Source organism: Nomascus leucogenys, chromosome 21 (assembly GCF_006542625.1).
Source record: "Nomascus leucogenys isolate Asia chromosome 21, Asia_NLE_v1, whole genome shotgun sequence".
NCBI classification, from domain to species: domain Eukaryota; kingdom Metazoa; phylum Chordata; class Mammalia; order Primates; family Hylobatidae; genus Nomascus; species Nomascus leucogenys.
This window is the reverse complement of record NC_044401.1, coordinates 52,352,795-52,376,526: the sequence shown is the minus strand read 5'-3', so window position 1 is coordinate 52,376,526 and position 23,732 is coordinate 52,352,795. Positions and strand designations below refer to the sequence as shown.

At 57.3% G+C, this 23,732-nt stretch overlaps 1 protein-coding gene across 9 annotated transcripts in view; it reads right to left on the bottom strand.

Annotated features, from left to right (window-relative positions):
• IQSEC1 (IQ motif and Sec7 domain ArfGEF 1) overlaps window positions 1–23,732 on the bottom strand; it is a 395,060-nt gene that overhangs the window by 10,656 nt on the left and 360,672 nt on the right. For all 9 annotated transcript variants that reach the window (XM_030802084.1, XM_030802089.1, XM_030802091.1 and 6 more), the window contains 9 exons: window positions 16,556–16,717; window positions 14,093–14,215; window positions 12,404–12,570; window positions 7,570–7,709; window positions 7,079–7,108; window positions 5,387–5,512; window positions 3,769–3,868; window positions 1,337–1,498; window positions 431–607 (listed from right to left, as the gene is read on the bottom strand). In XM_030802084.1, coding sequence (XP_030657944.1) covers window positions 431–607; window positions 1,337–1,498; window positions 3,769–3,868; window positions 5,387–5,512; window positions 7,079–7,108; window positions 7,570–7,709; window positions 12,404–12,570; window positions 14,093–14,215; window positions 16,556–16,717 — 1,187 coding nt within the window. The remainder of the gene's footprint in view (window positions 1–430; window positions 608–1,336; window positions 1,499–3,768; window positions 3,869–5,386; window positions 5,513–7,078; window positions 7,109–7,569; window positions 7,710–12,403; window positions 12,571–14,092; window positions 14,216–16,555; window positions 16,718–23,732) is intronic.

Genomic DNA, 23,732 nt, shown 5'->3' with positions numbered 1-23,732 from the left:
AGTGGGCAAGGGGGCGCCAGACAGATTAGAGGGTTCCGCACAAGTTCATTCATCAGCATGAAGCACAGGGACGCGGCCGCACAGAGAGCATGGGACACAGCCGCTGGCTCACTTGGGCTAGAGCGACTTCCCAAATCAATAAAGAAGTAAATAAAACCCTTGGAAGAAGAAAGGGAAAATGGGGGTGACTTCCCCAGCTAATTCGTATGCAATGCCTTTCTTTTTGACGATTGGGTCCTGTTTCCCTGCATCTTTTTGGGGCGCCCTTTCTGTGCGTCACACGCTGCTCTGCTTTGCGGGAGGTCAGGGGAAATGCCGCACTGGCCTTGCCACAGGCCCCGCCCCGCGTGATGCATGCCCCGAATGCAGACGCCCTGCCTCGGTCTTGCATGCGCTGGGCTAGCAAGGTGGTTCTAGGCCAAGCTCTTACCGGCTTCCGAGAGGTCCCGCAGGGAGCTGCTGAGGGCACTGCGCTTGAGGCCCTCACCGCTGGCGTAGCTGTCGTCCAGGCAGGCCCGGCTCAGTGTTCCGTTGCCCGACTCCTTTTTGAGGCTGGAGCACTGGGACATGCTGGGCCGCACGACGCCTTTCTGCTTCTCGAGCTCCGCTGGAACAGAGAGGGTGAGGGTCCTGGTGAGAGGAGCACAGCCCAGAGTGGGAGGGGGACGGGGCCTTCTGCTTGGAGCTAGCACTGTCCTGAGCCACCATCTGCCTGGAATGGGGAAGGGTTGTTTCTGGGAAAGAGGGTATGATGGCCACCCTGGACAAAAGAGCAGAAAGGAGATCCCAGGAGGGAGGCTACAGAGACCAGAGGGCCTTGTGACCTGCAGGAAGGACAGTCACCTTCCAGGCTCTGGGGTAGACAGGGAGGCACAGACTTGCCTGCGTCTGGGAGATGAGCAAAGATTAGCCAGGGTCTTCCACAGAGGGGGCAGTGGTAGGGAGCCCCATGTGCCTCCAAGGAGTAGACCTGGAGCCAGGGATGGCCTTGGCTGTGTGACCCATCAGTCGGTTAAGCCTGATGCAGAAGACGACGAGGTGCAGAGGCCAGCTGGGAACTCTGCAGGCTCTTGTGCACGGGGTGACCAAAGAGCCAGGGTCTTTTGTTGGACATATGACAGGCAACAGGTAGGGCGGGTCCTGGATTGGACTCCCCCTGTGCCTCCTGCAGCCTGGGAACACAGACTGCCCCATCACGTGGCCATAGGGAAGGCCAGAAAAGACTGGGAGACAGCTTGTCTCTGTGGGCTCAGGTGAAGTCACTGCCCTGACATGGGGAGGCAAGTGCCAGTGTCTGGCAAGTCTTGGCCTTCTGTCCATGAGGCCTGGTACTCACACTCTATCCTGTGCTTCTCCATCTCTTGGACTTCTGCAATGGACTCCCGCAGGTCATCGGTGAATTTCTTCCGGTCTTGAGGGTTGGGGGCGTTGAAGTTTATTAACACTTTGATGTCTGCTCCGGGGACAGACGAGGTGAGCCGGATGCCATTGGGGTAGTCTGCAAAAGGGAAGGAGAGGGGAGGGAGGCCCACAGGTCTCAGTGTGTTATCTGCAACCTCCTCTCTGGTCAGGAAACAATGGTAGGGCTGAGCTGTGCGTGAGCCTGGGATGAATGCCGGGAGTCCAGCCTCCGCAGTGGCAGGCTGCAGGGGTGCAGAGCAACCTCATCTCCCGACTTGGGAAAGATGGTCTGTGTTGCTCCACATGTGACTCACGGACAAAAGTGGCCAAGCTCAGGGGAGGCTGCTGGGGCCGCCATTCTTGCCTAACTTTAAGGTTGTGGAGACCAAGCCCCTGACTTCCAGGTCCTTGGGCACTCTGCCAGGTGCCGAGTCCTGGAGGAGGACAAAGGTTGCATCCTGAGAAAGGTCTTCTCTAGTCATCTCAGTTCTGGACAGCAGTGAGCGCCACATTCTCCTGAATGGCCTGTGGCCCACAGCTCCCATGGGGTGCACTATGGGCACTCCACAGCCAAGGAACCCTGTGCCCAGACCTGCCTGGTGCCACCTCCGGGCTCTCAGGGTCTTGGAGGCTTTGGTCTCCTGGCAGTGCTGCTCCTGCAGCAGGAGTCACTGGCAGAGCATCAGCCACTGGATGTTTGAAGGTTCTTGGACCAAGCACCAATCCTACTTTGGCTCAGACCAGGTGGGCCTGCGGGCAGCTGCAGAGTGCTCCTGTGTGCATATGTGTGCACATGTATGTATATGCAGCCCATTACTGCCACGTGGGAACATGTGCCTAGTGACACCAAACCTTCTGATTTTCAGAGAGGCCCAAAATATCTACATTTTGATGTAGAGACTGGCTCAGCAATTTTTTTAAAAAATATGCAAACCATATAAAAGATAACTGAGCTGGGCCTGCCTCCCAGGCTACCAATTTGAGACCCCTGGAATGACGGCATGTCCTATAGAAGCTGCAGGCTTGGCTCTTGCCAGCACCCGGCACCCAGGATCTAAGGCCAAGCCCTGGGACCGTAGACATGATCCAGGTGCAGCCTCTGCCCTGATGGTCCACAGTGGTCCTGGCCCCCTGCTGGGAGCTTTGCTGCCAGGATCTCAGTAAGTTCCCACCCCAGCCCTGGGGGTCAGGGGTCAATGCCACCATCTCAGAGAGCAGGCTACTGCTGGTCAGGACAATGTGGGCATGGCACTGGCTTCCCCTGGGACCAAGGCAAGGCATGACTTGCAGCCTGCGATGGGACAGGAATGGCAGGAGGTGGGGAGGCAGCCAGGGCAGGCACGCCGTGCCCCTTGTTGGGCATGTGGGGAGCAGGGCATACAGGGAGTGCAGGGTCTCCTGCCGGGCTGTCCCTGGTCCCATTGAAGACAGAAGGGGACAGAGAGCCCCAGATCCAGGCGCAAGGCCTGTGGTTTTGGATGGTCCAGTTGCGGGTCCCTGACACTGTTTTAACCTGCAGATGGAAGGCTGATTAGACAGACAGTGACACCTAGTTCTGCGAGGATAAGGGACCCCCTACTGCTCAAGCAGGGACACTCAGCTTCTTTCCCTAGGACACTCCAGGTGGCCCCCTGCTCCCCAGCCCAGGAGGACTGGCTCAGCCTCCAACAGGGAAGGGACAAAGGAGGGGGATCTAGAAGCTGTGGAGAGTGAAAGGAGCAAGGTAAAATGGAAGCCAGTGGGGTGCTGCAGGTGTGAGCCTCCCAAACTCCCAGGCCCCAAGGCCTCACCCAGGGCCTTGTAGCAGGGCATCAAAATTAACCCTTGCAAAGCACTGTGTTCCGGCAGCTATGATGGAGGCCCTGTGGCAGGCACTACTCTACAACCCAGGCAACAGAGGCCAGAGGGGTTGCACAGCCAGGCCACACAGCAGTTGAGCCAGAGCTGGGATCTGACCCAGGCTGAGGGGCTCAGTTCTTCACTTCCGCGGACACTTGTGGGTTGCTGTCGCTTGTGTTCTGGGCCATGTTTGCATATCACCTATATGACTTAATGTTTTTCTATCAACATTTAAATAAATGTATTTCTGCCATAAATTTAAAAATCTTATCACTTGCAAGAAACGAAGTACCAGTAAATGCAAACTGAGTGTCTGTCCAATGTTATTACATGAGGCTCAGCTGACTGATGGGCCTCTTGAGGGTCTGTGCCTACTGCTCACCGGAGCTCCTAGCTGCAATCTGCTCTCTGGGGATAAAACAGGGGTGAGCGTCGAAGCCCCCTGGGATTCTGTCCTCGAAGCAGCCACGAGAAAGAGCGTAAGCTGGGACGTGCGCTCTTCCAGGCAGGCCCTGGGGGCAGACTTACACTGGTTCTCGAAGAGCAGGACCTGCATGCCGTATAAGGAAAAGGACTGTCGGAAGCTGTACGTCACCGAGTTCTTCTTCTTCTGGAAGATCTTGGTGACCTGGAGGCAGCCAGAGACAGAGCTGAGCTACAGTGTCTCGGGGGCCAGTGACTATATGACTATGTGGGACCTCTGGTCAGAGGATCCTCCTGGAGTTCAAAGTCAGGAGGACATGGACAAGCCCACGTGGGTGGAGGGCATGGCCTTCCGCTCCAAGACTCGGACAACGGTTCCTGTCCCCACAACCTCGATGCCATCTTGGCTGGCAACAGAGCCCCACAACCTGGCACAGAGGTGGTAGGCACTTCACAGCATGGAGCCCCCTCAAGTGCCTTCTCACAGCCAGGTGAGGTGTACACACCCGGGGCTTGGCACCTTGAGGGGCAGGAATGGACAGGTGGCATTCAGCAGCCATGGCTTCCTCTCTCGGGAACAACTAGAGTGTGAAGCTATGCCTGGTGACGGCCTGCAGGGAGACTGGCCCCTGGGCTAGTGACGTGATCCCTGAATCCCTGCTGGCCCGCCACGGTCCTTGGCTGCTATTCTGGTCTGCAGTAGGAAAGGAACTTTCCAGTGTGGCAGCCAAAGGCTGGGCTGGGAGGGGAGAGGGGTGCTCACATCTCCCCGGTCTCTAGGGCATGCCAGGCACCATGTAAGGTCTTACGTCCAGGACCTCACTGGACTCCTGCCACCTTCTGAGAGTCATCTTACAGAGGAGGAAACTGAGGCTCAGAGATGGGAAGGGATTCGCTCAAGGTCAGGAGTTCTTCATAAAGGATTTGAACCTACATGTCTGATTTCAACATCAGTGGTCAGAGAGGGGTAGCCAGTCCTCACACCCAATCGAGAACATGGGCATCTTTGGCAAGAAAGCCTGTGAAATGCAGGGGTACAGAAATCCAAAGGACAAGCTCTCCCTTCTCTCTGCAGTGGGCACTTCCGCCCCCATCTGGCTAGCATCCATGCCACCTTTTTATCTGGCAAGAGCACCGCAGTTTCCTTTTGGGGAAACCTCCAGCCCTTGTTTCCTTCGGTCCATAGGTCTTGCAGGGACCAGCTCAGGGCTCCAGGAGGTGGGGCTTGGGACCTAGGCCTAGCCAATCAGAAAGCACTGCACCTGCCTGGCCTGGAGAGGCTTAGGGAGGGATGTGCAGTGACAAAGGCTAACTCTGCAACCTCTGCTCAGTCTAGGAAGAGGATTCTACAGTTGCTGAGCAGACAGGATCAGGTCTGGAGCTGCTGGGGCCACCTTCCCCTTCCTGGACAGAGCCCGTCTGAGGAAGGGGCCTGCCCGAGGAAGTGTCACACAAGGTACAGGTGCAGACAGCACACAGGAGTGCTGCTGACGTTGGCAGAGGCTCTGGAAACAGCTGACACTAAAGCCAAAGATCCCCCTCTGGACCTGTATATGAGCCAATGAAGTCTGTCTCCACGTGCATCAGTGTGAAAGACACCAGGCAAACCCTCCCTTTTGCACACCCACATGCATGCACATCTTCCCCATGCAGACAGCCAGACGTGGACCCTGGGCTCAGGCTTGAGGTCCCTGCTACGATGCCTTGTGGGTGAGCCACATACCACCAGGAGGTCGTTGAACAGGAAGATTTCTCGCTGGTGTAGTCCGAGTTTCTGGGGCTTGTTTGGGTCTGGAACCTCAAAAAGCCGGCAGTAGCAGACCAACCGACGGTGGGGCAGAGAGAGCACCTGTGTGGGGAGAGGCTGTCCTGCCACGGCCGCCCAGCTCTCCTCTAGGAGCCCTGGGGGCCGCAGTGGAGAATTCTAGCCCTTCAAGCTAGAAACCCGGCGCGTAGGCCTTGAGTTCAAAAATGGCTTCCCTCACAGACAATGAAGAGCAGATGTGTCTTTTGGCTCATGGCAGTTTCCCGTACTCTGTTCTCAGGAGCCACTATTTAAAATCCCGTATCTCTGCTCTCCTGAAGGACTAGGGACGTGCCCCTGCTTCTGCTGAGACCTCTTTTCCATTCTTCTGGGCAGGTACCAGGCTTCTTAAACTATCATGTTCACCTGGGAGCCTCTGGCCAGACAGCGAGTCACATTTGGAGTCCCCACAATGTGCCGGTCATACACATGAGGCCACTCAGCCCTGCAAAAGTCTTTACAGAGAGAATCTACTCTAGATGAGGAAAAACTGAGGCATAGAAGTAACGACAAAACCAGGAAGTGGCAGAGCCAGGATCCAATTCCAGGCCCCAGGACTTTTCCCACCCTACCAAGCCTCCCTATAAAAGATTCCTATGGTTCTGATGCCTGAAAGACTCTCCAAAATCCTGAGCCAGCAGCCAGGATTTTGGAGAGCCACTCTGTGGCACTTGCCCTGGCCCTGTCCTCCGCTCCCCACATCTACCCTGAACATGCCCCTGACAGCTCATGCGAGCTCCCAACATGGTCATAGCTCCAGCTGCCCTTGAGGTCCAATGCCTCAGGGCGAGGGATGAGCCATCAGGGCCTGGCTCTGGGAGTGCCCAGGTTCATGCAGGACAGGGGAGACGGTCAAAGGGGTGGGATCCCCGGGATCACTGTCCTGAGGCCAGGGGCTTGCCTCTGCCAGGGGCACTCTAGGCCAGGGCTACCTGAGTTTGGCACATCTGGGGGTTAAAATGAGGGGGGAAAATGTGGCCCAGCCTGGGGGGCTCAGATTGCAAAGGTGTGAAGGAGAGAGGATGGGTGGGTTCGGGGAGCACGGGCTGGAGGTGTGAGGGGCCTGGTCTCTTGCAGGGGAAGCTGGGGAGGGTGAGGGCAGGCAGAGCTGCTTTCAGGACTGAGGGACAACGCCAGTCCATAAGGAGGGTCATGGCGAGCGGCCCAGTCACCCTGTGTGCATGTGTCCTGGGGCGTGTGGGCACACCACAAAGCTATGGCAGAGGACGGGTCCTGGGGGTGAGGAGGCAGGCACTGGGAGAGCCTGGGGCATGGGATGTGGGGGACAGAGCACAGAGCAGGGCCGGGTAGCGGACAGGGCAGGGCCTCAGAGGACACATCAGGGTCTGTTTCAGGCGCAGGGTCTGGGGGCTGGGCTCAACAGGGCGTCAACAAGAGGGAGCAGGAGTCTCCCCTGACACCACAGCCTCAGGGCCTGCAGAGATCTGAGGCTGGGGTAATTACGAACATCTGATTCCTCAGCACCCCAGCAATGAACTCAAGCAGCCAGCACTTGGGCTCTGGGAGCCTGGGGAGCCGGCGGACTGGCTGATGCTGGGCCTCCCCAGGGCGGCGGGCTACCCACAAAGGTAAAAGCAGAGAAATACTCACACAGCCGAGCCCAGGATGCAGGGATCCGATCTGCGGGAGAATGTGAAACCAACAAAAGGGTGTTCATGTTTCAAAGCCACACCCGGGCCAATGCTGCAAGTGCCCCCTCCCTACATGTCCCCTTGGGATCCACCCAGCCAGTATGTGGGGGACCCACTCTCTCTGGCAGAGCTCTCTGAGGGGTCCCAGGGGACTCCTGGACCACCCAGGAAAGCCTGCCAGTGTCAGGGGCCCAGAACTCAGCCACTGCACAACCCTGGCCTGCTGGATTATTAAGAGCCTCAGCTCTCTTCAGATTGTAACGCAGAGCCAATAGCTGTTATTCCCAAATATGACAGGAGACACCCGAAAAAACCCCAAGCCCTGGCAGAATTCACCAGCCCTGCTGGAAGGGACCACACGGAGTGGGGTGGGTGGGAGTGAGAAGGCCTGGCAGGCAGCCCCGCCTGGGTGGTGCTGGGGCCCACCACGTACCAGGGCCCATCACATACCGGCTTCTTCCCCACGATGAGCTTCTCCACCTTCTGCACCTGGGACACATGGTCCTCATTGGTCTTCAGCTCTCGCTTACGGATCCGTTCATAGATCCCGATCAGCATCTCCCGGGGAATGTCCTCACCATCGTCCACACCTGGGTAGGGAATGCAGCTGGGTATCAGGGTGGGCCCCAGGCTCACTCGATTTACCAGTTTCTAAAGCAAATCAGAGGAGCAAACCTTCCACCAGACCCAACAGAACCAAAGAACTCCCAGGCAGGCCCACAGCAACAGGACATTTTCAGTCAACACAAATTTCCTCAGTCCTCCTACCAGAACGGGCCCAATACATCTGACCTGGTCTAGTAGGCGATGGGTGTCAGGGGCTGAGCCACCTCTAAGCCATGTTCAGAGGGCTTTATAAATGCTACCATGCTCCATGCTAACCATAGCCCTTTGAAGTGGGTATAATCATCTCCATTCCACAGATGGGAAGACTGAGGCTGAGGTGTGGGAAGGTTGGAGTATAGGGATGCTGGGGTTTGTGAGTTTGGACTCTGATGGACCTGGCGCCACATCCTACTTTCACCCTTACTAGCTGTGTGACTACGGGTGAGTGACTGCCTCACCCATGCTTGGTGTCCTCCTCTAAAACAGGTTGCCCACAGCACAGGCTTGTTATGAGGAAACGAGGGGCGCCTGGGGCGTGCCCAGCTCTGCATCTGAGCGGTGAGAGTGCTGCAGTGGTTGCTGTTGCTGGCCCACATCACGCGGGCAGAGGCTGGAGGCCAGGCTCTGACCCAGGGCTGCCCTAACCACAAGCACACACCGCTTCTTTCTTCCTCCCCACTCTGAAAACTGCTGTGAGCAGAGAAACAACCCTGTACATGTGGGAAATGCAAACTTGTTTTGCAGTGAGCTCCACCCTCACCCCTCTGCCAGGCTGCAGTCCAAAGGGCTACAGGGCTTGGGGAACACGGACCTCCCACAGATGGCTGGCAGGACAGGAGATGCTCCAACTCGGGGTAGGCAACCTGGCAATGCCTGTCCAAATGACAAGTTCTAGCACCCTCTGGTCCACTGACTGCATTTGGGGAACTTATGCCATGGGAAATGAGACACATACAACGTTATCACAGTACTGTTTCCAAATGGCAAAAGGCTGGAAGTAACCCGTGTACCCATTAACAGGAGTGCTCACCAATCATCCCACATCAGCACGACAGACTACTTACTACGCACCTGCCAAGAACAGTGAAGAAGGCCACAGTAAAGCACATGGGCCGTTTCTCTTAGATTTAGTAAGTGGGAAAAGCAAGGTGCAAAGTAGCAGGGGATAAAACCATTCCTGCATATGTGCACTTGCATAAGCGGAGCACAACTAGGGGGCCAAAATCGAAGGCCTTCAGGGGCAGAGGCTATGCCCTGAGCAGGCGGGGCAGGGTGGGAGGGAAACTGCTAGCCACCTTCCAGTATTTTTTATTTTTATTTTCCTAAATAGACATTATTTTTAGAGCAGTTGTAGGTTCTCAGCAAAATTGAGCAGAAGGCAGACTTCCCATGTATGCCCTGCCCCCCGACACAGCCTTCCCCGCTGTCGCCATCCTCACCAGAGTGCTCCATTGGCACAATGATGAGCCTACACAGACGCATCAGCGTCACCCGAGGTCCACGTTTTAGATTAGGGTCCACTCCGGGTGCTGTGATTCTGTGGGTTTGGGCAAATGTAGAATGACCCTTATCCACCATTATAGCACCACGCAGAACAGTGTCACCGCCCTAAAAATCCTCTGAGCTCTACATACCCATCCTCCCCTCCCCCAGCTCCTGGCAGCCACTCATCCTTTTCCTGTCTCCATAGTTTTGCCTTTTCCAGAATGTCATAGAGTTGGAATCACGTAGCACGCAGCCTGTTCAGACTGGCCTGTTTCACTCAGTGCTACACACTTAAGGTACCTCCACATCTCTTCGTGGTCGATAGCTCACTTCTCTTTCGTGCTGAGCACTATTCCACTGTCTGGAGGCACGCAGTTTATTTATCCCCTCACCTGCTCAAGGACGTCTGGTGGTTGCCACGTTTTGACAGTTTTGAATAGAGCTGCTATATGCATCCATGTGCAGGTTTTTCCGTGGGCCTAAGTTTTCAGTTCATTTGGGTAAATATCAAGGAGCACACCTGCTGGATCATATTACTTTCTGGCTTTCAAACTATGTGAATATCCATTCAAAAAATAAATTAAAAAATTAAAAAAAAAACTTTAATAACAAGGAAAGACTCCTGGACTGGCTTCCGTGGTGAGCTACTCCGCCTTCACAGTCCTCCAGCCCCCAGGGCTCTCCCGCTGCGGGACCCACTGGACAAACTGGGCTGACCCACTCCAGAGAGGATGTGTGTTGGGGTGGGGGTGAGGATTTCCCTACCAAAAGGACAAGCTGTCCATGCACTCAGCACAGAGCACCAGGCTGGCTCCGGGAGTCAAGAGACCTGCCTGGCCTCAGCCATTTCTTGGTTGATGTGACCCTGGGCAGGTCCCTTCCTTCTCTGAGCCCTGGTCACCCCTTCTGAAGTGAGGAAGATGAGAAAGAACGTCCCTGAGCTCCAGACTGAAAAGGGGTGACTTGGTGGGGACAGCCCAGGCTTGGGAGACAGAACCTGCAGCTCCCTTCTTGGGAATGGGGTGCTCAGGCCCTTCCATGGAAAGTGGGGAGGCTCCCGCCACCCTGTCATCCAGACAGCTGGCAGGACTGGGTGCAACGATGGACAGGAACCAGAGCCACTGCCACTGGGGTACGGACTGGCTACCACCTGACTCAGCAGCCCTGCCCCGCCAAGCCTTCTCTACTCTAGGCCAGTCATTTCTGGTTCCTCCTGTTATGTCTCATCCAGCATGTCCCAGATGACATGCAGGAGGTTCTAAAGAAAGAAAACCTGGCCAGGCACAGTGGCTCAAGCCTTTAATCCCAGCACTTTGGGAGGCCAAGGTGGGAGGATCATTTGAGGCCAAGGAGTTCAAGACCAGCCTGGGCAACATAGTGAGACCCTACCTCTAGAAAAAATAAACATTAAAAATTAGCCAGGCATGGCAGTTCGCGCCTGTGGTCTCAGCTACCTGGCAGGCTGAGGCAGGAGGATCTCTTGAGCCTGGGAGGTCAAGGATGAAGTGAGATATGATTGCACCACTGCACTCCAGCCTGTGCGACAGAGGAAGACCGTGTCTAAATAAATAAATAAATAAATGTAAACAAATTAGAGACCCTCAAACTGTCCCTGGGCTGCCAGAGGGACCTCTAAATATAAATAAATAAATAAATAAATAAATAAATAAATAAATAAAAAAAATAAATTAAAACAAATCAGAGACCCTCAAACTCCCCCTCAGCTGCTGATAGCATGTAGCATACAGCTGGCTTTCCTGGAGGTGATGAATGGCCAGCCTGCATCAGGGATCATGTGGAGGTCTGTGAATCCCAGAAACAGGTTTGGCCCCATGAGAAGGGAGGCTCAGGATGAGAGAGGCCCCGGGTGGATGTAGAGGAGGCCCCGGCCTCCTGGCTGCTGCTTGGACACCTGGGCCTGGGAGTGCATCTGTTGTACCATCAAAGTGTCCACTGGTGGCCCTCGGGAGCTCTCAAGATGCCTTGGTTCCCAGGAACTACAGACTTGACGGACTTGGGGCCTGCGATGCCCCTCAGACCTTGCAGGAGGCCACATGCAGTAACAGCTGGGTGCAGGGAATGGCTGTCCATGAGCTCTAAGCCATGCCCCAGCAGCGCCCCTTCCTGCCTCCCAAGGGAGGTGGCAGAACCACTCAGGTCTTGGAGCCTAGCTCAGGTGCCATCTCCCTGAGGCCTCTGCTACCTGGGTTTCCCGCCACAGCGGCACCTACCACCAGGGGAAGGGGAGGGCACCTGAAGACCCCGGAGTGGAGCTGGAGCTGCTCCCTGGAGAGTGACCCTATTCAAGGAGAAGGGACGGCAGAACCACCGTTGAATAAACTAAGAATGAACAGCTTTGTCAGCTCCACACACTCTTAGAGCCAGGCTGGATTCACACTGGCTCTTCTTTGCTTTTACAAATAGTGACAACCTTTCCAAGGAACCCTCAGTCCCTGTTCTTTCAACCCACCCTCAGCTCTTGCAGCCAGGGTTCCCACAGGGACTGAGTGATGCAGTGCCTTCCTCCTTCCTTCCGGGGACCCCGGGACACACAAGGGACACACTGGGCCGGCACGGAGCCACCTGGGAGAAGGTCGCGGCCTTTTAGCTCCCTTCCTGTCTCTGATCACGCAAGGAGGCCTCGCTTCCCGTAGACTCCGCACCCACACCTCCCAGCACATGCCCACCTCCCCGAGGGCAGGGAGCCGGGTCTGCACTCCAGCGCCAGCAGCCGCACTGGCTAGAACTCAGCAGCATGCTTTCTTTTCGTTGCAAAGAAAAGAAAGAATGTATAATTACTTTATACGTGTGGCAAATGCTACTCATTCTCCATTTACAGTAGGGATATCAAGTCCCCTTTTAAAATACATACTTTTAGGTAAAGACACAAAGAAAAAGGCCAATTTCATCCTTCAAGGACAAGCTAACAGTCACCTTCTCTGTGAGGAAGGTTTCCCAACACCTCGAGACCCTGGCCTGTGTCATGCAGCCTGTGTCCCATGGGGGCTCCTCTAAGGCAGTGCTCTTTCCAGTCATCTGTGCTCCCCAAAGACCCCCCCATGCCAGACCCTGGACTGCTGGAGCACAGCTCCCCAGCTGGAGGCTGCCTCATGCCCCTTACACCTGGGGAGGGCCTGGCTGGAGCAGGTGCTGGAGCAAATCTGTGGTTGGCCGACCGCCTGAGACCGCTCACCTCGGAGGTTCTTGATGAAGTCCTCCAGCTTCATTTTCCGCTCGGGCTTGACATTGGGGCTGTACATGTCGGTGTTCAGCAGGATGATGGCGAAGGCCAGGATGAAAATGGTGTCTGGGTTCCGGAACTGCCTCACCACCCCGGGGTTGCAGATGCAGTAGCGCTGGCTGCGGGCCGGGAGGGAGGGGGTCAGGGCCACGGCGCAGCAAGTGACACGGCCCCTCTCCCACCAGCTGAGGCTGTCACGTGCTGCTGAGCCTCAGCTCCTGCTTCTGGTGAGCGAGGATCACACCTGCCTGTCGGAATTGGCCCCGACTACTCACTCGCCCTCCTCACTCTACTGCAGTCCCTCCTACCTGGATTTTAGCCGGGCACACGGCCATCCTGGGGAGGACTACATTTCCCAGCTCCCGGGAGCTCAGAGTAGCCACACCACCACGTTCAGCCCATGGGATGTGAACAGATGTGATGTGAGTACCTGTAAGGCTGGGCCCCTCTCCCCGCTGCCTGCAATGGGGACATCACAGTGGGTGTTGGGCCTGCTCTCCGGGACCTTGAGGTGAAAGCAGCCAGGGGCACCTCCATACCAGCTCAGAGGGAGAAGCACTCTGCCTTGTCTCAGCCATGGCTACTGAGGGGCCTCAGGTTCAACAGCTGTGGACCGACCGCTGCAAGAACACCCCCCTGCCCTGAAGTCAGCCCGCTTGCCGCTCCCACTGCCACCCCAGGAGCCCCTCCACTAGTGACCTCATGGAGGGGCAGGTGACAAGAGGCAGGGACAGAGTAGAGGAGCCAGGCAAAGTACCGGGACTGAGGCTCAGGAGCCCAGCTTAGTGCCCTCCCCTCCAGGAAGCCGTCCTGGAAGGAAGTGGGTGCACCTTGCCTCCTGCCAGGGCCCTGGGGTTGTCCTCCCTCTGTGTCCTCGATCCTCCTGGCCCCACCACCAGTGCGGAGCCCAGAGGGCTGGGTCAGCAGCTGACCTGTGCCACCCACACCCAGCACCAAACATGCAGGCTCCTACACAGCCAGTCTGCAAGTGATCCCAGAATGGATGACTGCGTAGTGACTGCGAGCTCACTGTTGTGTCAGGAACTGGGCTAAGTGTGCCCACATGTCCTGTGTCATTTCATCCTTGCACCTCTTTCTAGGGTATGTGCTATTGTTATTCAATTTCACAGGTGAAGAAATGAGGCACAGAGAAGTTAAGTAACCAGCACAGGGCCACACAGCCGGTAAGTGGTGGAGTCCGTGACTGAACCAGGCATCTGGCTGGCTGGCTTGTGCTCTGAGTCACTGTGAATGAGCAAATGAATGACTAGATAGATGGACTTGTGGATGAATGCAGAGCTCGGGGGGAATTAGAGGAAGAGCATTCAGAATCCTGATTTGAACAGCCAGAATCCTAGGAGTCGCAATCATAACCTCTTTCAACTTCAGTTTCCTCATCTTCACAATTAGAATAATCAGTACAGTCTTCTCCATCCCCACCACCTCACAATGGCTGAAAGAAGCCCCACACAGTGCCTGGAACGTAGGAGGGGCCAGTACGATCACCCCCAAAACAACATTCAGGGACACCTGGCCCTGTCTAGGGATGGCGGGGATGTCGTCTTTGGTCCATCCTCGGGCCCTGAAGCTGGGGACACCATCCTCCCCTGATGCAGCAGCCCCAGCCAGCCCGGGCCCCACCTGAACGCCTCGATGAGCCGCTCCACTTTCTGAGCCTCCCCTTGGACACGGATGTGCGCCTGGAATTTCCTGAGGGCCTCGTCCAGCTCCATGGTAGAGAAGTCCATCTCGTCCACCACACAGCTGGAATAGAGACAGCCTCGCATAAGCACCCCTTGCAGGTGCGACACGCCCGGCCCACACCCAGGTGGTGGTGCCTGGAGCCCGGAAATGGACTGCCTCCTGGCAGGGAGGGCCCCTGCCTGGCTCCAGCCAATCAGCCAAGAGCCCTCAGAATGCAGCAAAAAGACCTCCAGGCTTCCGGGAGCCCACGAAGCCCCTGGAACTGTAGGGAAGCGCGTGTGCCTATATTTATGTGGGCAGTTTTCCCAGTGGGGCAGAGCATATGGTTATCTGGATCAAAGCCCTTCCCCAGAGACAAGCATTTTTAAGCACAGCCCTCACCAGGCACACAGTAGACGCTACCGTGAGTCTCCTCTCCTTCTGCATGGGGTTGGGGAGTTCGCTGCTATTTTCACAGTGAGGAAAGGGGCGCCCAGGGTGTTGACTTTCAGAATAAGCCTGTTCTCTTGTGGGGAGAGTATCGGGGTGGTGAGCTGGGTTTTGCAGGTGCTTTTCCAGGGACTTGAAAGGGCCATGCACCCTCATCTGTGGGGCAGGGCCTGGAGGGGCGGCTGATGAATGATCTCTACATTCTTCCCATGGCCCTGCCCCTGGCACACCCTTCCAGTCCCTCCTATGGTGACCCCTGAACAGAGAAGATGGGGTCTGCACCAGGAGCCCTGGGGCAGGCTCCAGCTTCTGGCCTAGCTCCTTAATGACGCTGCGGTCGCTCCCATGGGGCAGAGGCCTGGCCACACAGGGCCTGACCCCTCTCTCAGGGCCATCCCCACATGGGGGCAATGCAGCTGCTCCCACCCTCTTCCGAGCGCTCAAGGCCTCCTGGGGCAACAGCCTTGGAGGTGGCTTCGGAGCAGTGGGGAAAGGGCAAGCAGGGAGCAGGCAGGAGGATTTGCTGAGCAACAGGAGCAGCGGCCCTGCAGATGCCTGGTGTGATGGCCCGGGGGAGCCAGCCACTTCCTGAGGCCACTGCTATTTTCTGACATGAGGAGAACAATGTGCGGATTTCCTAAGGACCAGGGACCGGCTTGGAGCGGGGAATTGGGGCAGCACAGGAATGGCTGCAGGGGATGGGGGTGGGAGCTGGGCATTTACCAAGGAGCTCATGGGCTTTCCCCTGGATCCTTCCTCATGCCTGCATCAAAGAGGGGAGGGGGCAGTAGTCACCCTAACGATACAGCAGGCTTCTCCAGGTGCTGAGCAGAGAGAAAGATGCCCGGCCTGTGCATGCTCAGCCAACCAAGGGCACAGATATTCTGCTGGTGCCTGCCATGTGCTGGCCACACTTAGCCTCCTGGGTGTGGGGCGGGGACTACATGAGTGCCTGTGTATGTGAGTCCATGTGTGTGGGGGGGTGTGCCCCCCCACCCAGGCCAGCCCCTCCCACTCTGAGCCTTGGTTTCCCCACCCATGAGACAAAAAGGGCGACGGCACCCGCTGCCTCCTAGGGAGAAGCAGCAGAGATGGCAGGTGCACTGGCCAGCCCCAGGGAACGTGAGGCCTCGTGCTCCAGGGGCTGCTGCTCTCGGACACCTGCTCCCTAGCCCTCGTTGGTTCCCTCAGCTGCACATGGGCAGGGCTGGGTGGCTAGAAGGGACTGCCCCTGGATGGCCAGCACTTCACCCTGCTCTATGCTCTTCCTGGCCCACCGTTCTGGCTCAGGGAGTTGGGAACCCATTTTTCTGCAGGCTTTCAAGTAGCTGAGAGTGCTGTGCTCACCAGCTCTCTGAGCTGAGGGGAGCTGTGGAATCAGGAGGTGGGGGCAGGATGCACAACCCAAATATCCCAGCCGGGAGAATGAGGCAGGGGCAGAGTGTGGCACGGGCTGCCCACGGGGAGGCAGGTCACTTGATCTGGCTCCCCACCACTCTCCCCAGGGGTGAGTCAGGAGCAGACAGGGCATGCAGTCCATGCAGGAGGACAACAGCCAGGCCAGGGGAAGGGGCCCTGACATCCAGCTGCCTGCTCCTGCCAGCCCTACCATGAGAGGCTGCAGGAACGTGGGTCACTGAGGGCTGTGATGCTTGGTGCTGGGTTGGATCAACCGTGCTTAGGGATAGAGGGGAGGGAGGGGCCAAGGGTGCATGCCAGAGTGTGGGCGGACAGGCAGTAGGGTCCGCATGTGGGATGGTGCGTTGGAGGGCAGGTGCCCACCTGCGTGCTGGGCAGATGTGGGGCATCTGCATGTGTGTGTCTAGGAGTTAGGAAGAGAGAAGGGGGGGCCCACCACATGTCCCAGCAAGTAGGGTGGGCCTGGCCCTATGTGTGCCCACGTGTAACACAGGGTGCATAAGGGCGCGTGTGGAATCAGGTCCGCCCCCCCCGCACCCACACAGAACTCACTCGAGCACGTCGCGGTTGAACTGCTTCTGCCGGTTGCCCAGGAACTCTCCAATCATCTGCCGGCTGAGGCCCTTGCGCTGCAGCAGGAAGTGGGCCACCCCGACGGGCGTGTCGGGCACAAAGCCACGCTCGATGAGGTACTGGACTCCCTTCTCAGGCTTCCTGGGGTAGGACGAAAGGCACACTCAGCCCCAGCTGCCCGGCTGCTGGCCAGGCACCTGGAGGGGATCTCCGCTCAGTGGATGGTCGACGTTCTCCCTCCCTGCCCACCTGCACCGGCCCTCATCCCTGTAGGCATTCAGGGGTCTCTAGTTCCATCTCCTGCCTGGGTGGGAACTCAAGAGCCCAGGCTGGCACCGGAAGACCCTGGGCTCCAGGCATCCTGCCCTGTCCCAAAACCCAAATGTGGGGGACCTGGTACAAACGCCTTCACCTAGACTCACCCAGACCTTGTACAAAGAATGGGCTGGGCTGACTGCAGGGGTGCTTCTGTGGGAGCTGGAGCTGGACCATCACTCCCCTGCCCTGCCTACAGCCCCTTCTCGGCTGCCCGGCACTGGCCCCAGACTCCTGCACACACATTCAGAACTGGGTTCCCTGTCCAGCCCAACTCCCTGCTCCCCTCAGTGTGAAAGCCGCCATGCCAGGCTGCACTTCTGAGCAGACTGGAACCCTCCGCCTGCCAACGGGTAATAAAGGACAGCAACCACAGCACCGGCGGGGAGAAATCGCTCTGTGCCGCTGCTGTTGAGGCGCCCTGTGCACACTAATTCACTCAATTCCCACTCCAGGAGCTCAAGCACTCTGGTTACCTGCGGTAATCAGGAGCCCAGACTCGGGAGCCCGACAGCCGTTATATAACCTTCCAGGGGTCCTGGCTTCCCCTGCTGTAAACACTGAGGAAGTAGTCAGATGCCTGCAATGACGCACTCAGTAAGCACCATGAAAGGTTTCTATGCTGAGTCCCAATACATGGGAGAGTGATGAAGGTGGAGGAAGGCAGCATTTCTAGCTGGAGGTCACAGCACCAGTGGCAGGGCTGGCCCTGCAGGGCTGAGTGTGTCCACTGGAGACCAGACCCCCAGAGCATGGGTCATTCCGCTGGCTCAAGTTTCTCGGTGCCCAAGGTGTGTGCAGAACCAGGCCTGGGCAGGGATGCGCATGGGGCACGTGTGTCGTGGGCTGATGGGGCCTAGCGCCAGGCCAGAGCACACCAGGTCTGCACCTGGCCAGGTGTCTGTAGGGCCAGGCAGGCTGCGGGGACATGGCACTGACCTTGCTGCTCACACCAGCCCTGGGAGCAGGCCCTGCCCCACTGCGGCACTCCGGCCATGTGAGCCCTGGCAGGCCCCTTCTCCCTTCGGGCCTCAGACGTCCTGCCCATCTTGTGGTAGGTCTCTTGCTTGGCTGACCTGGCAGGGTGGTCTTGGTGGTCAAAGGGAGAGATTGGACCAGGAGTGGTAGCTCACACCTGTAATTCCAGCACTTCAGGAAGCTGAAGAAGGTGGATCACGTGAGGTCAGGAGTTCGAGACCAGCCTGGACAACATGGTGAAACCCCATCTCTACTAAAAATCCAAAATTAGCCAGGCATGGTGGCTCATACCTGTAATCCCAGCTACTTGGGAGGCTAAGGCAGGAGAATCATTTGAACTCAGGAGGCACAGGTTATAGTGAGCCGAGATTGTACAACTGCACTCCAGCCTGGGCGACAGAGCAAGACTCCATGTCAAAAAAAAAAAGGGAGACAGGCTGGTGTGAGAAGGCTTTGAAAATGGCCACATATGTGACCCTGGAGGATGGGTGTCCTCTGTGGAGTTTGCCAGGCCACTCAGGGAGCTGTATGGAGCCATCAGGCCAGACTGGCTCCATGTCCCCTTGGCCTGAGTCCTCAGAGTCACCGAGGGCTGTCAAGTGGTTGGGGACACCCTCCAGGGACACGTGCTTCCTTAAGAGTCCATGAGGAGCCCAGTGTGGCTTGGGCCCCCTTGCCTCATGGCATACCCAGAACCTGTGCTGGGGTGTAATCGGCCGGGTCATCCACTAACTGGGGGGCCAGGCCTCACCCCTTGCCCCAGCAGGTAGAAGTCAGCATTCTTCTGTCCCCTGGGTGGGGGGAATGGACATGAAAGCCGGTGTCCACCTGCCCCATAACCTGCACAGTTCCCGGCTGACAGCAGTGCCCTACAGACACTGCATTTCCACGTGCAAGTGAAAGGAAGCCTCCTGGCTGCAAGGTGACCCTGCTATTTTTATCCCAGGATGGCCACACCCCTAAGCTTGTCCCCAGGAGTGTGGCAGGGAGCAGACACTAGCCAGCTTGGTCCTGGCACAGAAGTGGTAATGGAGTGGCCCGGGTCCCTACCTGTTCCAGGGACCCAGGATAGAAGGACCAGGGTTTCACTGTTCACAAGATCACATGCCTCGCTATGATTCAGGGGTCTCCAAACAAGAACTGCTCCAATGCCCCAGGCCTCTACTGCCAAGGCCAGAGCAGATTCTGGGTCCTCACCATCCTGCTCCATGCCAGCACCAGCCCACACCCTTCTCTCCCTCCCTTGGCTTCCAGGTGAGGGGTTGCCATGGCTCACCTACAGTTGGGTTTTCTTTGGCCCACACGCTGTTAACAAAAAGAATTCTAGTTAGTTACCAATATTTAAAAACTGGAAGAGTGCACAAAAAATCTGGATTTCTGGCTTCTGAAAAATCAGACCTTCTGGCATCCCTGGGCCTATGCTCCCTGGCCTCCATGGCAGTGACTGGGGGAGCTGGACTGGGCTACCCCCACCCCCTGCTGCCTGGTCCCTTCCCCACACAGATGCATGCTCTGACTCCACCCAGGCTGTCTGGTCCCTCCAGGCCACTGCTGCAGTGACCAGGTCCAGGCCCAGCCAGGTCCCGCCTTCTGTCACTTCCCCGGGCAGCGGCTGCTCTTTTTTTGCCCCCATCCACCCTCTGGTGTTGATGTGCCACATCCAGGGACTTCCAGGACAAGGCTCCTCGGCCCTGGACGTGCTCAGAGCACAGAGGGAAGAGGGGAAGGTGCTGTGGGAAGCAGGCATGCGGGCTCTTCAGGATTAGGTGAGCACCATGTGTCTGCTGGGCCAGGCACGTCTTGGTGAACACTGGCTGGGAGTAGGCCGTGGGCCCCTGTGGGTACAGCTGAGAGGCCTAGTCTGGGCAGGGGGCAAGGGACAGAGACTGAGGGATCAGGCAATTTTCTGGGAAGAGGTGACAGTGAGGACAAAGGCGCTGAGGTGGGTGGGGAGACCTGAGAGGCTATTCCAGGGTTGAGCACAGGGACCCTGGGGGAAGGCGAAGGGGGCAGTGGGCCGGTGGGCAGACCGCACGTGCAGCAGACCATGGAGAGGGGTCTGGCTTTCTCCCGAGTGGGCTGAGAAGCCCCAATGTGTGGTGAAGAGGGTGGTGATGGGGGTCCTAAGTCCACACGAGTGATGCCATGCTGGGGAGATCGTGGGCCAGGGCCCAGCTGGCAGCTGAGTGAGGGGCTCCTGTGGGCACCTGGCCATGCTGCAGCAGAGGTGGGAGGGGGCTGGGTTGAGGACGCAGTCTGAGGGCAGAGGTGTCAATATTTGCTGATGGATCTGGGTGGGGGTGGCTGAGGTGGGGGCAGTGGAGATAGGAGCAAGAAGGACAAGGAGCAGTGAGCCCAGGATGGCATCAGCTTTTAGCCTGAACCTAGTGCAGGGGATGGATTCCACCCGGCAGGCCTCAAGGGGATACCGCAGAAGTGAGGATGCTCAGTGAGGGGGCCTGGGCCAGTGATGAGGAGCTCGCCACTGACCTGAGGGGAACTGGGGAGGAGCTGCAGCTGGACAGCCAGGGCCGGCTCCCAGGTGGGGCTGGGAGTCTCCGCAAAGCTCCCTGCAGGAGTGACAGGCCCTCAACAGCTTCCCTGACAGCAGACGGTCGGGGCACTGGGCATTTACTGCTGGGAATCCCCTGCCATTGGGACTTTGCTACCCTCCCCTACTCCTAGCCCGTGTAATGAAGCCCTTCCTTCCCCAATCTGTCCTTGGTGGCCCTGCTGGGTGGCGAGTTCTCCATCCACCTGTGCCCTGCCTCACAGAGCTCCACGAGGTCTGCCAAGCATCACACAGGCCGAAGGTAGGCCTTTGGTGTGGGCTTGGACCCCCACCGCCTCCTCTCGTGGCAGGACATGCTTCAGCCACTGAACTGTGAGCTGAGGGGTCTGTGTCACTTCAAGGGGGAAGCTGTGAGGTCCCCTATGGACACCCACCTCCTTCATTCATTCCACAAACATTTATCGAGCACCTACCCTGGCTAGGTGCTATGCTAGCACAGTTATGGTCCCCATCCTCAAAAAACATTCTTTCTAGTAGAGAGGGATACAGAAGGAGATAAAGTCCAAGAATACAGAAATATGCTACAGTACAAGCATCAGGGGCATGGCTGGGAGAGCCAGAAGCCCACACTTCTGTCTCAGCTCCACTTCTGGCTGGGCAACCCAGGGTGAGTAACTTAGCCTTTCTGTGTCTCTGTATAATGGGGATGACAACAGTTCACACAACAGTTACTGTGAAGAATTCATGAGTTCGTACTCGTAAATTACCATGCCACAGGCCTCAGAAACCATTTCAGGCTTCACAGCTGGAAGGAGAGGCCCGGGCTAGAAGAACTCAACCAGGGTGATGCCACAGAAAGCTGGGACGGCATCGACTTCAGCTGGAAGGGGCAGAAAGACGGGCAGGAAAGCCCACCCTGATGCGATGGCATTGAGCCTGGGCAGAGCGCCAGGAAGAGGGTCCCTGGTGGAGGGAACGGCCAATGCAAAAGCCTTGACAGGTAACAAAATGGGGGCACAGAAGGGTCAAAAAACTGGGTCCAGGTTGCCCAGCAAGATGAAGGGTGCTGGGACTTATAATCCATGCTTCTGCCCCAGAAGTCCCTAAAAATTCCCTCTACCCTCCGGATGCCCTTCCTGCTGCTGAAAGTCCACTCCGTCCAACTCTGCAGTCACCCCATCCCCACAGTCCCTCTGTGTATACCCGTTACTCTTTCTTTAGCTCTTCTTGGTTGCACCCTGTAAGGACCCAGCATTAACAGGTGCTGCCTGCAACATTCTCACCATTTATACCTGACCTACCTCTGTACCCCCCGCCCTGCTGCCCCCTAAAATGCCCCAGCAGGCCCTGCTGCCCCCTAAAATGCCCCAGCAGGCAGTGTAGTTGAAGCCTCCTGGCTCCATCCCTGCTGTATGCTCCCAGGTCTGGCCATAGCTGCCTCCTCTAAAGCTGGCTGAGCCAGCTTTTCCTCACATCAGATGCCGATTCAGATTCAAGTGTGACAGGTGAGCACAGATTGCACCAGTCACTTCCTGCACACACATCTCTCATTGTCTTTCAGCTGCAAGCTGAGCTGCTGGTGGGAAGAGTGAGCTGTGTGAGGCTCTGAGGAAGAGCCACTGCAAGGTTGTGGATTGCACGTGGGGAACACCTACCTGCTGGAGCCAAGCACTGAGTGCTTACCCTGGTATTTTCCCAGCAGGGGTGTGCAAGATCCAGAAAAGGGTTCTCTCTCTCTAAGACACGGGTCTCACTATGTTGCCTAGACTGGCCTCAAACTCCTAGTTTCAAGTGATCCTCCCGCCTCAGCCTCCCAAGCAGCTGGGACCACAGGCATGTGCCATTGTGCCTGGCTCCAGTCCTTTTTAACTGTTCAGGATGCCTAAGAGATGTGGAAGTGGATGGATGCCCAAGCACCTAGCTTCAGCCTCCAGGTTTCCCAGCCTACCCACCGGCTCAGGCCCTAAGACCCAGTGGGCAGATTCTACTCTCTGCTTCAGGCCAGTCAGAGCCCTGCATCCTGCTTGCCCAAGTAAGTGGTTCAGGGAGAGGCACGAGAGCCAGAAGGAGCCGATGAGGGGAGGAGAATCTCTCTTCCTCCCACTGGGGTTGCCTTGAGGTCGGACTACAGGCCTGGGGTTCTCTGACAGCCCTCCTGCCCTGGGTCAGGGAGGACCTGGCAAAGGGCAGGGCCAACCCTGAGGTAGATGGAGCCAAGAAATACCCGGGACTTTTCAGGTCCATGAACCAGTAAAGCCTCTTTGCTTAACCCAGTTTGATAGAGTTCCTGTCACATGCAACAGAGAAGGCCATGATTAACGCAGAGACCAACACGGGGTTTGGAGTGCCCGAGGATCTCCGTGGTCAGAGGTCTGAGCCCTGGTAACTGTTAACTGCTTGCGGGGGTGAGGATAGACTCACCAAATTCAGCATTCAGTGAGTCCCTGCACACCTGGATATGCCCTTCCAATGCAGCAACCCAGACTCAAGTCCCCCGAGGGTCCTGCAGAGAGGTGCCACTTCCAGCCTTTCCTACACTGCCAGGGCCAGCAAGCTCACCACCTCCAGAGGCTGCCTGCTCCATCCAGCTCTGACTTTTACACCGCACTTTCTGGTAGCGTGAACCCAAGTGGCTTCCCTGGTATCGATCCCAGAGAGAAGGCAGGAGAATCACCCTCTGAAGTGTGGCAAGCACCCCCTGCAGGGCTTCCCTTGGCACTGTCTTCTTCTCCGAGACTCAGCACCAGCCACCTCAGACCCAGGCTAGGGCTCGGGATCCTGGGCTGCGGGTAGCATCAAGGGCCACAGGCCACAGTGGCCTGTGTCTAGGGGAGGGGGGTCCCAACCTCCAAAGACCCAGCTCAAAGTGCCCTAAGAGAGCCCATCCTTTACACCATCAGCACCACAGGCTACAGGAGCAGCACTGCACATCCTCTGGGCCCAGCACTTCTGGTGTGTGGCCTTGAGCTTGGGCCTGGGCTCTCAGCCTGGCTGCCTGCACCTACGCTTCCCAGGATGGCTGTGGGGATTCAGTGAGACAATAGGCGGAAGGTGTTCGGCATGGGGCCTGGTGCTTGGTCCAGGCTCTGCACAGGCTGGCTCTGCTCACTGCTATTTTTATCAATGACAGCAGACACGTTAAACACAAGGAGCACAGAGCTGGAGCGTGCAGATCAAGGGTACTCTCTGAGCCCTGTTCCCACAGGTGGAGGGGAATGGCCCCCTGGGGGCGCTGGAAGGGTGAAACAGCCACACTCCCTGCAGGATTCCAGCGACAGCATCCCCTGCCTCCCTTCTGCAGTAGCTCTAGCAGGTAGATGGGACCCGAGGCTGCTGGGCCCCAGGGGCTGG